At 49.2% G+C, this 17422-nt stretch overlaps 1 protein-coding gene across 1 annotated transcript in view; it reads left to right on the top strand.

Moving 5' to 3' along the window:
* Positions 1–17422, top strand: part of DRC12 (dynein regulatory complex subunit 12 homolog) — a 74404-nt gene that overhangs the window by 42618 nt on the left and 14364 nt on the right. Inside the window, exons 3-4 of the mRNA XM_085646452.1 lie at positions 6041–6103; positions 6602–6721. Coding sequence (XP_085502578.1) covers positions 6041–6103; positions 6602–6721 — 183 coding nt within the window. The remainder of the gene's footprint in view (positions 1–6040; positions 6104–6601; positions 6722–17422) is intronic.

The following is a 17422-nucleotide window of genomic DNA, read 5'->3' as shown; positions in this document are numbered from 1 at the left end:
TATATTTATAAATGAAAAGCAGACGACATGAACTCCAAAGAACACGTGGCATCCTGTATACTCTCAATCTTTTAAAGATGCATCTGGCAGGTATTTAAAAATGTAGCTTTCAACGGCGAGGTAAAAACACGTATGACTCTCTCTTACTTGAGCAGGTATCAATAAAAGTGGAGACGTGCGAAACGATCTCGGAGAGGCAGAGGTGTCGGCCACCTTGAAAAGTGCATGTTTAAAAATTATGCAGAAATTTAAAAAGAAGTCCTCACTTTAAAAAGATGAATATTGACGCCCGACAGAAGCAGGCCCCTGGCTGGAGCTCCCAGCTCCTCTGTTCTCCGTGCACCGCTTCGCTGTGTCAGTCCGGCGTCGCGCCCGGGACTGTCGGGCTCTTGCTCTGCGGGATGTATTAGAACCCACTGGGCCTCGCCGAGATGAACGCTGTTGGAGTCTGGCAGGAAGCGGCTCTTCAGCAGGACGAGCTAGCGACCCAGCGGCTGCGGGAGCTGCTGGGCCTGGGCCTCCGTTTACTCCACAGTGAGCTAGGGCTTCACCTGGGACTGGAACCGGCACCAGGGGCGGCTCTAGGCTCATGGTGGCCCTGTGCAGGGAGCGTAGGTAGGGGGCCCCAGAAGAGGAGGTCCGGGCAGGGCTGAGCTCAGGAAGGTGTTTTAATAAAACATCCAGAAAAGGCGTTAGATGACCAGTACCTGCGGCTGCTCCTACCCTTCCGAATTCGTCTCAGAACGATAACATTTAGGAGGAGGAGGAGGAGGGCATTGTGACACATGACGTGAGGGACTGACACAGACGGCTGCAGGGCCATGACAGGACCTGTGTCCTCTGGATACTCGGGCACCGATGTAGTAAATAAGGGTTCGTTTTCACCCAGGCACACCAGGAAAACTGCAAAAGAAACGAATTTCCGCAACCTCAGCACGTGACGCACTACTCATGTTTACCTACTTTTTACCAAAAACCTATCATGCTTCCCTTTCTTCCCTTTTTCACCTAAAATGTTTTGTTTCTTTGTATTTAAAAAATTGTAAGACTCACTGAGACACACCTTCCTACCACAGTTTGGCAATGTGTGACAGCTAGATGGCACCGCACACGTCGTAACGTTCCGAGTCCGACCACCAGAAAGAATGCAGACTGATGAGACACGCCACGCCGCACGCGGGAAGCAGTTTGAGGAGGTTGCGTCTGCGCAGATCACTCTATCCCCACAGAGACAGAAACACTAATAGGCAGCGTTACTGACCCAAAAAGAAAGACAAAATGACAGACAGCACTGACACATCCAGAAAAATACAGGGAGTAAAGGAACTTGCATTCAGAGACACACATGCCTGTTGCCCGCTTCATCCGCCTGGAAGGCAGATGTCTCACCTGCATCCAGTCACCGTTGTCCCGAGTGGACAGACAGACGGACGTGGTCAGGTATGCGGCCCTCAGGCCGATAAGAGCTTGTGACAAGGCTCGGCCGGACGCGGAGGCTCTCAGATCTCGCGGACGCCACCAGCTCAGCAGTAAAAGGCTTCGTCCCGAGCCTCAGACGGACAATAGAAGACCAGACAGACAGACAGAGCAAGATGGCGGCGTCCGCGAGCGCGCCGCTCAACCGTTGCGGGGGAGGCGCGAATCAGGAACGAGGAACACAGGTGCGGGAAGGGGGGGGTGACGGTCAGGGTGTTTGCAAGTTAGTGGAAGCCGGAGGCCGCCAAATGCCTGCCAGGGGCCGCCACGAATATGTATTGTATCCAGTGGTCGAAGTGGGGGGAAAAAAGTAGGGGAACTGGGGGCGGAGAATCAGAGGGTGGGAATAACCTGAGGATTGGATCAGTGGGCAGAGTTAAAGGTGTGGCCAGGATTGGCAAAACATCCCAATCTTTAGTATTTGTTTGGCATTTCACTGACCATTTACAGCTTATTATGTTATGTAATTCAACCAATGGATACACATGATTATTTAACGAATAATATGAGTTATTGACATTAAAAAAAATTCACAAAGTAGAATATGTTTCTAATCACAGAATGTCCCAAATATGCTTAAAATTCGAAGAACAAGCCATTTGTTTCTGAGCCATGGATTTTCTGTTGTCAGCAATATACACAGAGACAATCAATTTTACGTGTGTAAATCACTGTATGGGAAATGTTACATCAGACAAAGGACTACAAGGTGTAGGAGTCACATGACAACCATATTAGTAGGCAGTATAGTTTAATAGTGATTGATCTGGAGAAACACAAACTCAGAATTTAAAACTTAATACCATGATTGGAGGTTCCCTTTAATAATCATTATTGATTTCTATCCAAATGAACACTTTTTGCAACATTAGGATAATCAAAGGCTTAGGGAAAAAAACATAAAGCTCTAGTTTATACCTTGCAGTTTGTATGCAGCTCTAAGATGAAAGCTAATAGCTCACTGTTCTTTGTTAGGATTTTAACTTATAAACTGCAAGTAGCAAAAGGATCTTACGGTCAAAAGCAATAACCCACTAACCTATTTACAATATGTGCACTTTGTGATGGGCATGGTACATGTTCTTAGCAACAGGCACATTAACCCTCTGCGCTATCTTTCCATGAGTCAAAACTTCCACTAGACAAAACTCCGATCTCGCTCTAGTAAGACGTTTATTCACCGGAGTTATCATGACATTTTTATTATTGCCGAAAATTGCTGTAGGCCAGGAAGGAGGCAGCAAGTGCTTTTAAAACCATAATATACAATGTCCCCACTCAAAGTCAGCACCCGTTGCGGTCACACCGGTCGCATCACCCTAGTGCCAGCTCTTCTCAGGGGTCCTGTGACCTCACTGTTGCTCTAGGGTCTGCTACTTCTTAGGCCTGCCAGCAAGACTGGAGGTGAACTTCAGTATGGATTGTGGTGGGCAAGCCTTCAAGGTGAACCCGCACGCCACTGCTAGGGTCCACCTGCTGTTGTTAAGACACCAGGGCTTTTCCGGATTTGCAGGGTCTTCTAAGGTCTAGCGTGGGAATGTGCTCCCTCAGGAGAGTGGTCTGGGGGACTGCTCATGAAGGCTGAACCTGGTTCCTCAGTTCTAAATTCGGCAGCTCTGCCCCCAGTGCTACATCCGCTCCCTCACTGAACACCATACTGCCCCACTGAGCAAATTCACATTGCCTTAAACTACAATCCATTTTGACCTGCTATAAACAACTGGATGCGACTCAATTCAAATTAAGCACTGGCAAGAGCAATATGCTCCCTAAAGGAAAAAAGTAACAACATCCTGGAAAAAGCAAACACTCATTGGGAATGAAAGATTAAATAAAGCTTGTGAAATGTAAGCAGGAACAACATGGTGAACTTAACGCTTTTACACTCACAATTCAGAAATCAGTGAGTGCTTCTGCCTGAAAACTACAGGCACCAGAAAGGACCCATTTCAATGTCCACTGCTTATATGCTTACAAAACGTAAGCAGTATGGTTTAAAAAGACCACATTCATGAACACAAACCCACCGTACACATTTTGTTTTCCAATCCACCCATCAACCAGGTATCGCAGTACCTCCAGGTTTGGCGCACTTCCCCACCAGGGAAAAACAGCGCTTCACTGGCAAACTGAGTAAAGTGACGCTAATGTTTTTGGGGTTTGAAAAAAAACGATCTGGGCACTTTAAGAACATTCCATCTTGCTTTATTTATTAATTTTTCATATTTTGAACCTTTTATTTCCGTGGTTGCACTTTGGAATAGAAAAATGTCAAAACGGCATTTCTAGCAAAAGTGTTTTTCTTTTTTGCATCCATTTCACAGGGGAACAAATGAACGACAGGAAGAAAGAGTCGGATTCCGATTCCTCGTGGCGGCCCCTGGGGTTTGGCGGCCCTGTGCAGGTGCACAGCTTGCACATGCCTAAGGCCGCACCTGCCGGCACACTTCCCTTCCTGGGCGTTTCTGTTGGTGCCCGCGCTGCTGCTCATTCTGATATTTGTCTCGGCCTGCGCAAGCAGGAGGAAGAGCCGGGCCAGCCCCACTGAGTCTCTCAGCGGCGTCAGCAAAGTCCCAGTGGGGTCCAAGAGCACCAAGAGCGAAGAGGCCAGAAAGAAGAGCTAGAGAAAGGGACCCGATAAGAGTAAGGTGGGAGTCTAAGACGAAGCAGTTTTGGTACACTTATTTAAAAGAGACTCCTTTTCAGGAGTATTCGGCATTTATTTTTGGTACAGATATGGCTAGTTTTGTATGTAAATGTATTCTTGTAGTGCAATATATTTCAATAGGAATTTGAAGGGAAGAGCCGGTTAAACTTCGCAGGGCCCTATTGCAAGTGTAAATGAAAGCTGTATCTCAGCAGTAGTACTCTTGCTTCAGAGGTGATTACGCAGGGGGCAGTTTGTTACTGTTTGGTATAATGGGTCATGAGCAATGCCAATAGCTTTCACTTTAACAATGCCGAGACCATTGCATTGTAAATGCTTGTTGATGATGACTTCGGGGTGATTAGCAGATTGGCCAATTAAATACTGTCATATCCTCATTTTAGCAATTGTCTTATAGCAAGCCACTGTCAGAAATCTGGGTCTACAGGGGGTGGTAGTATGTATATCATAGTACATGATCGGGTTAAGGCAAGAGGGAACTGGAAAATAATATGTTACAGAATAAACTCACATCATACTCTTGATTATCACGGAAAACCTCCCAAGAGTCCATAAGAGGACAGGAGTCAATGTACTGGAATCTGTTTGCAGTCTGCAGATGTGGCAGCCATGTTGAGCTATATATACATGGCCGAGAATCCCTTCATGTTCAGTCACATTACTGCATGTTCATGTTCAAGGCAGGACGGGCTGTACCGGGCATCAGGCGTTTCCCTGGGAGGCTGGAAGGGTGGGGGGCAGTTTTGTTACTAGGGAAAAGTTTTCTAGCAGAGCAGCAGTTTGGAAAAGAACCCGCTGCAGAGTTCATTGTATATCTAGCAGTTTTCATGCAACATAAAATTGTCAAGATAACTCTGGTGATTAATGTACGTGCTGGAGAGAGATTGGAGTTTTGTCTAGTGGCAGTTTTGACTCATGTAATGGTAGCTCAGTGGGTGAATATGACACTTTACAATGCACATGTTACAACAGGAGTCATTACAACACATTTTTTACATCGCAAAATCCATTACAACGCATGTCGTTACAACGCATGTCATTACAACGCATAATCCATTACAACGCAATTACTATTCAAACTCCGCTGGGGCTTTACTTTGGGGAATGCGTTGTAATGTATTATGCGATATAATGACATGTGTTGTAACGGATTTTGCGTTGTAAAACATTAGTTGTAATGACACGCATTGTAAAGCGTGCGTTGTAAACAATGTTTCCCCAGTGGGTTAATATGCCTGCAGCAACGGACGTGTACCATGCAGATCACAGAACAGTACTTGCTCTGGTGAAATTAAGAGTCTAGCTACAGCGCCCTTACGTGTGATCAGCCTGCTTGATGGGTTGAATGTATGCTACACAGTGCTGCCATCACCAGAAATGCAGTCCCAGAGTTGATATTAGAGTTCTGTATTCTTGGATATTGTCTTAAAGGATGTGAAGCAATGTTGTCTTCTTTTTTAATCACAGTGCTTCTATCCACAGACTGTCCTTCTCAGTTATCTGGCTCGTTTTGTTTCCTTCCTCACCATATCTCTTTTACATCAACCCCTACCTCTCCCAATTCACTCCTGCACATTCTTCTTTTGTGACTTGACTTGCTCCACATACTTACCTTTCCCTCATTCACTCCATCTCTCCCTCATTCAATCCACCACTCCCTTCTCTAAAATGCCCCCTTGCCCCTGTGGTTGACTGTCACCCCTCCCCCCCCCCCCCTTCCAGACTACATCCTGTCAGCGCCTTTATCAGGCTCTTTAACCATCTCCGCTTTTTTCGTCCGATCCCACGTTTCCTTGATTTCACATTTTTTCTCCCAGCAAATTCCTGTGTTATAATACTTCCACTGCTCTCTACTCGCTGGCTCTCACGAGATTTCTCATCTTCTCTCGAGAACAGATGGAATTGAAGAGAAGTACCGGCGCTCCACCCTGGAAGTGGAAGTTCTTCAAGACCACCTGGGTAAGAATCTGTTCCCCCTGTGACCCCATTGCCCAAGACACCATTCCCTGAAACTCTTATTCCCAAGTGTCTATTCTACAGGTTCTCACTTCCTATGACCCCTTTTCCCATGACTCTGGTATCCACAACCATGTTCCCTGCAACCTACTTTTCTCTGACTCCATTTACAGGGACTCCATTCCTGGTGTTTCTTTTACAATGTATTGCTTATTCCTATAAGCCGTGTTTCCTTCGATCTCAGTTATGCGAAACACAGTCACAAAGTTGCCATATCCCATATGACCCCATTCCCATATGTCTGATTCCCAAATAGTCAGTTACAGTGTGATCCCAATTCCCTTTGACTCAGTTCCCTATGACTCAGTATATGTGACCCCATACTCCACGACCCTACACTCCTGTGATTCCCCCTTTCCATATCACTCCTTTGCTCATGACCACAGTGCATTTGACTCAGCTCCCTTCCATGTTCTAACATGTCACATCCTCTCCTTTTAGCTCTGCGCAGAGATGTCGCCCGTCAGGCTCAGGCTCAGAGTGGGGTGCTGAAGACCAAACTCCAGGACCTGGAGCGGGAGCTAGAGGGGGAGCGCCATGACAAAAAGGACATCTACACAGGTGAGTGGGTGCTTCGGTGTTGCACCATGAAAAGAAGCTCGTATAGACGCATGAGCGGATAGGGTGGATAGAGTAGGGGACCATCTTGGCACGAAGAGCATTTCCATATGTTAATGTGGGAAGAAGGCTTCGGGGTTACAAGAGGCAGGTTCACTGCTAACCATTCTCCTCAGTGACCAAGGATAATGGATAATGTTGCTTGCAAAGCTTCGTAAAGCCTAACTTAGTTCCCTGGACTCTTTAGTGGTAGCAATGGTCAAACAAAGTTTACTGACTCTTGGAAAGTTGTTTTCACAAATAATATACAGCTATCCTGATAAAAAGCGTAACAGCCTCTTTTCAACACCAATATTCGGAAAAAATAGAGAGCAGTGCATACATAGACTTTTCCCAAATTCCAACCTGTGAAATAGGTCCAGATCAATGATATGCACGGATACGTACACGGAAGAGTCCCCTACTGTTCTGGATTGCTGATTCAAAGAGAGCTTTATGGTGATTCATCTACTAGAAAGTATCCTGCTGACCTGTCTGTATGAGTCGACATTGCATCACCCCCAAAAGTCTTCTTGGTGGGAGACCACTCATGTACTTCTCCCAGTAAAGTCATAGGTTTAGTTAAAGAGCTGCTCAATAAAGCATCCTTGGGAGAAGCTAGGGCATGACCTAGGGCTTACTGCTCTCTTTTTCCTGCTACCCACCTCAAGGTTGCTCTCAACACAGAGCTTAAAGCTGTGTCAGACTCCATTGTTCATATGGCAGTCATCTTGGAATGGCACCCCCCTACAGTACCCTATGAACTTATCATTCATGATCAATATTTACAGTTGTTGTTATTTGGCATTTTTAAAGTCCATTCACATTATTTTTGAGGATTCAGGATCCCGTATTAGGACTCAGTAAAAGTTTACTGACTCCTTAAATGGGATTCGTGCATTAAGAAAACCTTTTTTTGAGGTCACAAACACTCAGATTTTGTGAATCGGTGTATTTGTGACCACAAAAGACCTTACTAAATCTGGCCCCATATCTTCTTAAGCAGTTTAATTAGACTGACATCTCAAGGCTATACATGCAGTTGTATGTCATTGCCCTAATTAATAGTTTTACTTCACAATTTCATTAAATGCCTCTCTGCACCTGCCGACTGATCTAATTACTTCACGAGACTCAGTGCGAAAATGGAGAGCACCAAGGAAGACCATTATTTAATGACACTCACGGTATTGTCCTAGTGAGAGAGGGTTACGTTTTTATGTCAGACAAGTTCTCTCGAAAACCAATCAGAGGTTTGATCTAATGTAGCACGATTGAAGTTGTGTACATGTGTTTATTCGGGATGTGTTGCCATTTGTTACTTAAGGTTAAGAGGACTTAAATTATTCATTGAGCGGGAATGGGGGCGCTTTTCTTTTCAGTGGGCTTGGGCTGACGGCTCCTCCCTATTCCTTCCTAATATTCAGTTGTTAATATTACATGTCATAATATAATTCACGGTGCAACTACACACTCCCAAATCTTTGAACCGTCACCACAAGGATTTTTAATTTCTAGTAGCAATTCTAAGAGTATGTGCGGGCGTGCAGACGAGTCCTTAACACCTCTGATAAGATCGCCACACTCTTTTTTCCAGTGAATTCACATTATGATGAGTACGATTCTGCGGTGGTGGACGGGCACTTCCTGTTTCTCAAGTGCCAACTTCTTTAAATACCAGAGCGAGATAGAAACGTGTTCATCGTAACAGCTGGTGATGACGTCTGTACGGAGATCACGAGCTGGGGCGTGGGGCGTGGGATGAGAGGAGTTCTTACGTCCAGCACACGTCCTCCCGGTCGGTCGTCTTTCACAAACGAGCGTGGAGTTCCGTTGTACAGGCCCTGGTTTCAAGTGCTGTGTTTAGGGCTGAATGCAGGTCAGCGGAGATAGCAGCAGCAGGAGGAATCACTCCCCACCCCCACAATAGCATACATGTTCTACGCATAAATAAAACCACCACACAAATTTCGTTTGTGTAAAAAACTGCTGCAGGTTGACTACATACACCGTTGGGCAGGCAACCAACTGGGCCGCCTGCCCGCCTGCTGAGCCAAGCAGCACTGGGGCGAACCCCGTCTGTGCTGCCCCTTCGGTGATCCTCTTCCCGGATCACGGTTCCTTATTACTCACGCCCCCTTCAGGGCGGATTGTAGCAAGGCAAGCCCCCGGTTGTTCAGGCCCACAACCGCCCGAAGGACTAACGGGGCGCCGACACGGTTGTCCAGGAACCTCCCATGAGGCTCCTGGGCTCTGGCACCCCCTATGGTGCTGCGCAGAGGTACCCTTCGGTACCCATTTGCTTCCAGATCGCCCTGTAACTCCGCCACAGCTCTGGAGGCGGCCACCGTCGCCGCCAGAGCCCCCCACCAAAATAGCTATAGTCCTGCCCGCTAACTCTCTTGTCTAGAGCCTCCTGCAAATCTAGATGAAAGAACATCCCTACTGGTTATCGATGCCCCATCTATATCCCAATAGCCCTAGATGTTAGCCTGGATCAGCTAGTGTCTGGTGAAACAAAACGCCCTATGCCTGTGAAGTTGTGTCAAGCACTATTCACCTCACGCCGCAAAGTTATACTGCGTCACATGACTCAGCCCCATCCCACTCAGGGCGGACAGTTTCAGACACCCTGGCTCACGATGCCCCACCCATTTGCTGATCCCACTGACTGCCGCCCTTCTAGCACGTGTGTGTGTCTGGACATATGTGGCTCCCAACTCCGGGACAGCAGCTCGCTTGTTAGGAGATCGTTCCTACCCCCGCTCTCCAACTTAGGCTATTAGGGCGAGAAGGATTATACTTAACCTTGGCACCGTCCCTTTACTTGCTAAATCAATGCGCACGGGGATGACCATCACAGGCGTAAGAACACTGAGCACGGCTGCACCCCAGCACTTGCCCTACATCCCATATTCTTTATGGGAATTTCGACCGCTCAGCTGCCTCTGGAGAAGCCCCCTTGGCCTACCCGCTTATAGAATCGGTCTTGTTCGATACAGGGTGCACTGTCTGAATCTAGTGCCTAACATTTGATGTGGGAGATGCCCCACACTGCCTATGTCATGGGAACCTAAAGGAGCACACCATTTTCCCCCGGGCGTACCTCCAAAATAGGACTGGCTCCACCTAGGTGTTACGCCAGAGACACACATCTTAAACCTCTTTACTGGTTTATGCCACTTGGCACCCTTGTGGTTGCAGCTTAGTGTAATTGTACAGCGCGCATGCCCCCGGGGCACGATGTCGCTGACTAGCCAGTGTATGTTACCCACTCGCTGATAGTTATCTATCGCTAGCTGCCCTTACTTGGATTGGAGGGTTGCTGGATGCTACCCAAGAACTGAAGACTCACTGCTCCAATCCAGTTTGACCCCAGAACTAGGGGGCAACCCAAGTAGTGACCATGCCTTTCATGGTATATCTACCACAGCGCTTGCTATCAATGTGTTAGGGACCCCAGTCCCAAAAGATGCCCGTTCTATTGTCTGGTTCTAGCCCGCAGAAGGATAACCCAGGGGGGGCAGACAAGTCTGTGGAACCACAGGGGAAAGTTATGTGCAAATACCTGCCCTTTCCTGAATTTTGGGACGCCAAAAGGTTGAAAAATACCCTGTCGCCATTTGGCACTAACGCAGTGTTTACCGAACTTTACCGCGCCACAGCACACTTGTTAGCTGACAACTACCACCACCCGCCTGCTGCCCTGGTTAAAGCGCGGGTGAATATGTCTTAACTGACGCTACCTGATACCGGCCCTTGGCTGCAGGGGAATGCCCACCCAGTGTACACGGTACCTGATTCTATATGGTGCCCGCAGGTGTTCCCCATGAGGGCCCTCATAGCCAATTGCACAATGCAGTCTCAGTGTTTCGCAGTGCCTCACTTTGCGTTGAAATTTCCTGAGTAAGTGTAAAATTATGCTTGACCACCATTGGGCTGTTAACCGGTGGCAAAGGCAGACTGTTATTTTGCAGCTTCTGACATTGTCTCTGGATATATACTACAAAACCACAGTACCTACTACACGCCAGTACCCTTGGCTTTAACAATGCTTGTTAGTTGTATAAGATAACTGAAGCCACAATTCTGGCTTCCCTGCGTAGCTTATTGAAAATGCTTCCATTCTGAACTGGTGGGACTGTCACCTTAACGTGTTGAACATTCATAAATGTCTCCCTTTGATGAATAGCAAGCTCAAACGCAAAAGGGACCATTCCACTAATCAACTTCCGCAACAGCCAGACAGGTCACCTGCACCTAATCCAGGTGCCGAAAGCGGAAAGCGGGAGCCCTTTGGAAACGGAATAGTGGCACACAATCCACGCGTTGGAGACAAAACAGACCTCGTTGTACTGCGAAAGAGGCAAATGCGGAGACAAAATAACTATTCTTTGCAAAACAGAGCCTGCCCGTAACTTTTGTCTATATTGGGACAAAGGATGAACCATGATCATATCACTGATCAAGTCTGAGATGTCATATACGCTGCCACTGGCATATATCTCATAATTCGCCCTGTATGACTGACACCGCACTCTCATCCTGGGCTTTGTGTGATCGTGGCCCACTTTGGTGTGAGCAGAGCCCCGTGAAGTATACTTGGCTTCTAGGCCGATAATGCACAAGTGTTAGGTGAGAAAGATGAAACCAAACTTGCCGAGCCCCGGTCAAAACCGACAACCATTTTACCATTGTCATCAGTAGCACATACATCAATAAGACATTGATACGGGCCGCATGCATAACTCCTGGTAGCCAAAGGACCTAGTTGGCCAAGCAGCGAAATCTTCGCTCAATGCAATAATACGAAACAGACTTCTCACGGCGCACGCCACCCAGGCGCCAGACAGGACACCGAGGTTTACACCGAAAATCCCAAATCAAAAGGAAAGGCCCCACAAACCCAACCCCCTGCGCAAGTCACTCACCAAGACACCGCTGAAGGGTCCACCCCTGAACAACGCCTTCAATGGATGGCAAGCTCAACCGCAAATGGGACCAATACAGTAAGCAACACCACCAATCAATGCAATCCACCATACCCACCTTTAAAACAGGTAACGTGTGTGTGAAACCCAGCCATAGCCAAACGAAACCATAGAAGCAGTTATCTGGGGCATTGTAGAGACGTAACCGATACTAGACAACCTGTCCCTTCTATCTGAAACTCGAAAATCATGAACAGAATGCCAAGTGACTTAAAAGGAGGCATATCAACTGTAACAGCTCCCCGCGGTGCAAAGGCTCTTGCTATAAGGGGAACCTCAAATAAGGTGCTTTCTTTACCTGCCTTCACATAATCTGCAGTCATGTGACCTTGGCTGGTGGCGTGCTATACCTGAACGTAAGGAAAATGAAAACTCTGGAACTGCAGCCATGAAAGCTACTTAACCCCTTCCATGCTCATGACGGAACGGTTCCGTCATGAGCCACGGTTGAGCTGTGCTCATGACGGAACCGTTCCGTCATCGGCCCGCCCGCGCACGAACCCTTCAGCACCGCGGCGGAATTCGCCCAGCGCTGAAGGGGTTAAATGAAGACCAGTGAACCGAGGCAACTCCTCAGGAGTTTATACTCGCAAAGCTGAAGTCGTGAGACAATCGGCACCTTTAGGGGTACCAGAGCATGTTGAAAATGATCTCTTAATAGCCTTCTTGAATGCTTTAAACCAATGATGCGTAAGGATGCTTAGACCACCTTTGGAAATCCCCACATTCATGAATGGTCCCTTGATTATCTGTTAGCCCCCCACCGGTTAGCCAACTCCATGTGCTTGCAAAGAACACAGTCCCTATCAAATTGGTGCCAACCAAGAACTAGTGTCTTTACATTCTTCCCCCTGTGAGAACCAAACTAACATCAATGGTCGCACTACCGACCCACAACGCTCCGATTACCGACCCTGGTATGCCTACCTGCAAAGCTTCACCATGCGCTGTTTGGGCAATGTGTTCAACACTTACAACCTCACTAAAAGGTTTCTTTTTGATCAAAACAGAACCTCCTATATGCTAAGTGGTATAGTCACCTATTATTTTCAGTAATAATAGTGAGCTGCTGCTGTGACCGTGTTGAAAACACGTCACCATCCCTGAATATTGTATGCAAAATCATTTAGAAATTGGAAGAGTGTATCCGTGCACTGTCAGTAACTTTCCCAAGTTGGGCATAAAAGAGCTGGACTGAATCAGATTCAACGCTGTTCCAAAGGGGGGGCCCCCAAATAAGTTTCTACCAAGGGCAGCTGCTAATACTACCGCATGTGCTGTTGTGCACGAGTAGGCACTCCTGACCTCAAACCTTCAACATGCTGCGTTAAACGCGCCAGAGCCCCCCATGCATCCTGAAGAAGGCTGTGCATTGCCAACAGAGAGAAGGTGTTAATCAATGTGCCCCCCGGCACCATCAGGTACGTCTGTGTTTCCCCCGCCGACCATCAATATTTGCTGTGATACGATAACTAAACCTCAAAAGTCCCTTGAGGCAGTAACCGCAAAACCTTCTCTCCTCCGTAACGAGGGTAAAGGGTATGGCTAACCCGTGCAAGCAAAATTCTTTGCATAGCAGGTGTGTCGCCCGACTAGTATGTTGCTGATTCTGCCCTTGCATTCCAGGATATGATAAAGCAAGAACATCATACCTGCAACATGTCAGGGTTCTTGGCTTTGTCACAGGTTGTAGGTGGCCTAAGGTAAATAAGCAGCACTGTGGATTATCATATCAGTGCAACTATGAGTGACATTTGAAGGCCTATGACTAACTTTTCCGAGCAAAATCAGACAGTGAAGATGAGGGAGACATATCGATATCAGTAATTCACAAACATACCCGTGTACGGTAGCCTAAGGCCATACAATTTGTTGGTTCATAGAGACCGTTACCGGTAGGCCGGGCTAATAGTAACTCCACAGATGGCGCCACTTGCCACACCCACATGCAAACGAAAGGACAAATCGGCTGTAAATTGCTCCTTTACGTGACACATGTGCATTGCAAGTGAAACATCCTAGATTCACTCACGTACCCAACCTGTGTTACCTTGAGGAAAAACCACCCCTTCCCAACCTAGCCATATACTTTCATCCATATGGCTGTGGAACTGAACCTGTGTGGGTAAGCTACAGCACCCTAAGGCCCGGATATGAGTAGACGATACGGTGTTCATCAAGGGAAACTACTGTTTCCTGGATTCTCATACCGACGTATCTCTCTTAGTGTCTATTGACCAAGCCATCTTTGCCCTTGCCTCAGCATTGCAGGCAGAAACACATTCGAACCAAGAGAAACTTACATATTCAAGCCAACCTGAAACTTCCACTTTCACAGTTAGCATTAAGGAAGGAGCGTGCGCACTACAGGATCCCAATGCACTACTACCCTGAAATACACTGTGAGCAGAACAAAGTGTGTATAAAAACACCCCTGCACAGTGCTGGGATACAATAACTAAACGTCAATAGCCCCTCGGTGGCAGTAACCGCAAAGCCTAGTCTCCTCTGTACGAGGGGTAAGGGGGTGGCTGACCCCTGCCAGCAAAAGTTCTTTGCATAGCATGGTGTGTCGCCCGACTAGTATGTTGCTGTTTCTGCACCTGCCTGCCAGGTATATGATACAGCAAGAACATCATACCCGCAACATGTCACGGTTCTTAGCTTTGTACAGGTTGTTAGAGCCTAAGGTAGCTAGGCGGCACTATGTTTTGTATATAATATTGAAATGCCTTCACTTAAAGCCGCTGACACCATGACAATGTTGCTGCTCCTGAGTTTCAAACAGAGAAGGGAAATCCACAGACTGGCCTTACAATGACTAAACACAACATCATTACTAAGCACGTGGGTGCTGAAAAGATTCCCAGTCCGGTCCGACAGCAGGGAGGTGGCCAGTTCCCATCGTCCTCACTAGAAGGCATTGGTTCTAATTCCGGCTCCCCACATATCGTGATCTTGGGCAGAAAAAGTTAACCGGTGAGGATATCAGCACAAAAGCAGGGAGTGCTGGTGAGCAGGCTCATCTTTGAATATTAGTCACAATGTTAACAGGGTATGTTTAAAACGTTAGAGGGCTTTTCCCTTTTAATATGACCCAATTATGTTTTTTTGCAATTCGGGATTGCGCAACACATACATTTACTGGAGACCCACAACCCGCTGCGACCTATGCGCCAATCATCCACCACCCCTGTCCTCCCCTGGAGAGGCAGCCTGAGCTCTCCCTCCCTCGGGCCACTGCATCGGGACCTGGGTGCTGCACCCCCGCCCTCGTCCATCGCGTCAGGGCGGGAACAAGCAGACCACTGGAGCGCTACACATGAGCAGCAGCTGCGCCAAACGTCGACCCACACCTAGAACCCTAGCAATCCGTGCCAGCCTGCACCACCAACCAACATGGCGGCGCAATTGGTAGCGCCAAACCACCAGCGAGACCCCCGCTATGGCCCATCGTGGCACGCGCAGCGGCATCCGGTGGCCTCGGGGGTGCCATTGAACTGCCCGACGGCACTGCACCACTCCCAGGGTCGGCCGCCACCGCCGCCACCCAGAGCCGAAACCGGCCACACGCGCCCCCCTACCATGGGGAGGCGGCGGACACCACAAATTGACCCCTGCAGTCGCGGCCGACATGGCGATGAGCCCTCCCTCGACAGCGGCAACAAAGGTGCAAAGTCAGCCCCGCTCTCCTCCACCGCAGCGGAGCGGGCAAACAAGCAAGCATTGTAAGCGGGACACAACAACCATTGCCCAACCTTCACAACTCGGCCCAAGCACCCATTGGGCCCCCCTGGCACTCGCCGCCCGGGAGGAGAAGGGGGGGTTGACGGGTGCATGCCCACAGGCAATGGCGTGCACCGCAAGGCCCCCGGGCGGACAAGATGCCCCCCCTGACTCACAAGCAAAAACACAGCCCCCGCGGCCTCCAAAACCTCCGCTGAGGGGAGGGTTGGCATGTCTGGAGAAGTGCCTACTGTCTGGGGGAACAAAGGGTGTCGCACACAGGCATTTCAAAAGCTGGTGACACCAGGCACGCTCTCCCGACCAACAATAAACTCCGGCGCTCCTCTGCTCTCCCTTGCTGGCATAAGAGGGTGAGGACAGAGGCGTCCCTATGCACAGCTGGGGGCACTGGCAGGCACCGAGACTACCATGAAACTTGTTGCTGGCCCAGTCAGGACACCGGCTCACCCGGGCCGCGGGCCTGCCGTTCCTTGCTCTATGCACCCGCCGACGGTCAAAACAGTGCCGTAACCCTAGCCGCTAGTGCCTTGGCCCCTCTTAAACACCTCCAAGGGGTTGTGTGCCTGGACGCGCACTGTAAAACGGCCCAAAATTAGACTAGAGCACAATTAATTGTGCACATCCGAAAGTGTGTCTTGGGCTAAGCGATGAAACATTGCACTCCGCAGCATTCGTACTGTTCTACCCAGACGCCAGGGACGGACGAGACACAAGGTGGCTTACAGATTGCCTTTGAACTGCGGAGTACGATATTAAGCTTCAGCCAGACACGCGATAGATGGGGGGGGGGGGGGGGGTTGAGTCGCCCACATGCGGCTCTAATGTGCGTCCAGTGGGAGGGGGTCTGCACTATTCCCCCCTATCCCTGCCTCCATTACTGCACCCCTTAAGAGCTAGGGCCGGTCCGTGCCGTCGGCCTTCCTACAAACCTGTCAGGCCCAGGCACAACCAGGTCGCGGGCCATAAACCTATTTTGCTCTTTTGTCCCCCCCCCCAGCCTTCAACCTGAAAAGCAACTACCGGCTCGGCCCCAGCTCAATGGGGTGACTGGCCAGTACTGGGTAACCGCCGCATACATAGCCCCTTCACAACACCAGTCGGAACCCGGGTCGACCGAGCCCCCGGACCTGGCCACAACCAGAAGGGGCTGATAATGACCCAACACTCACCGCAACATAAATGACGCACGCGGTATCGGCCGACCACAGGACGCGACACACCAGACAGCATGTCCCGGGCGCGAAAGAGGAAGACCAGAGGGTGGGGAAGACCTATATACCCACCCCCCGTTCCTCGCGCCCCGGAAATGACGCGCCCTGCGCGCCGCAGCCCCTGGCTGCCAGAGTAGGAGGACTCCTCCCCGAGGGGTCCCCATACTTGGAAGAAGGGGGGTGGGCTGGTGCCTTGCTGGCACTAGAGGCCCGCCCTTCTAGGGCAGCTGCAGATCCTCAATAGAATGTGTGTGGACCCTCCCCCACTGACGTGGCATGCTTCATCCCCGGGCTAGCTCCTCACTGGGCAGGCACAGCAATGGCCAACGGGCCCCTTGAGGGGCTCTGTACTGGAGAACCTTTCTCTGCTCAGTGGTCAGGGAGTTACCCGTTGGGACCACCCCCTAGGAGAGCTGGCCCAGTGATGAAGCATGGCACTTCAGTGGGTGAAGGTCCACACAAGCGGCGATTTCTTTGTGAAGCGTTGCCCCCACCTGCTGCAGCCGCACTAAATGTGAAAGATAAAATGACAATGAAAAGATTTTATTGCCATTTTATTTTTCACGTTTAGCATACTGCATCTGCCAGCCTGCCCTCGCCTGGGAGAAATGGGGGGAGGGCGGGGATCCTCCTCTGCTGCATAAAGGGCTGGAGGAGGGTGCCTGGATGCTCCAAGGTGCGCATATCAGTTTGGACTGGCAGTCTTGCGCCAGCCA

The sequence above is a fragment of the Triturus cristatus genome, chromosome 3_1 (assembly GCF_964204655.1).
Source record: "Triturus cristatus chromosome 3_1, aTriCri1.1, whole genome shotgun sequence".
NCBI lineage: Eukaryota > Metazoa > Chordata > Amphibia > Caudata > Salamandridae > Triturus > Triturus cristatus.
This window is presented reverse-complemented; position numbering and strand designations above follow the sequence as displayed.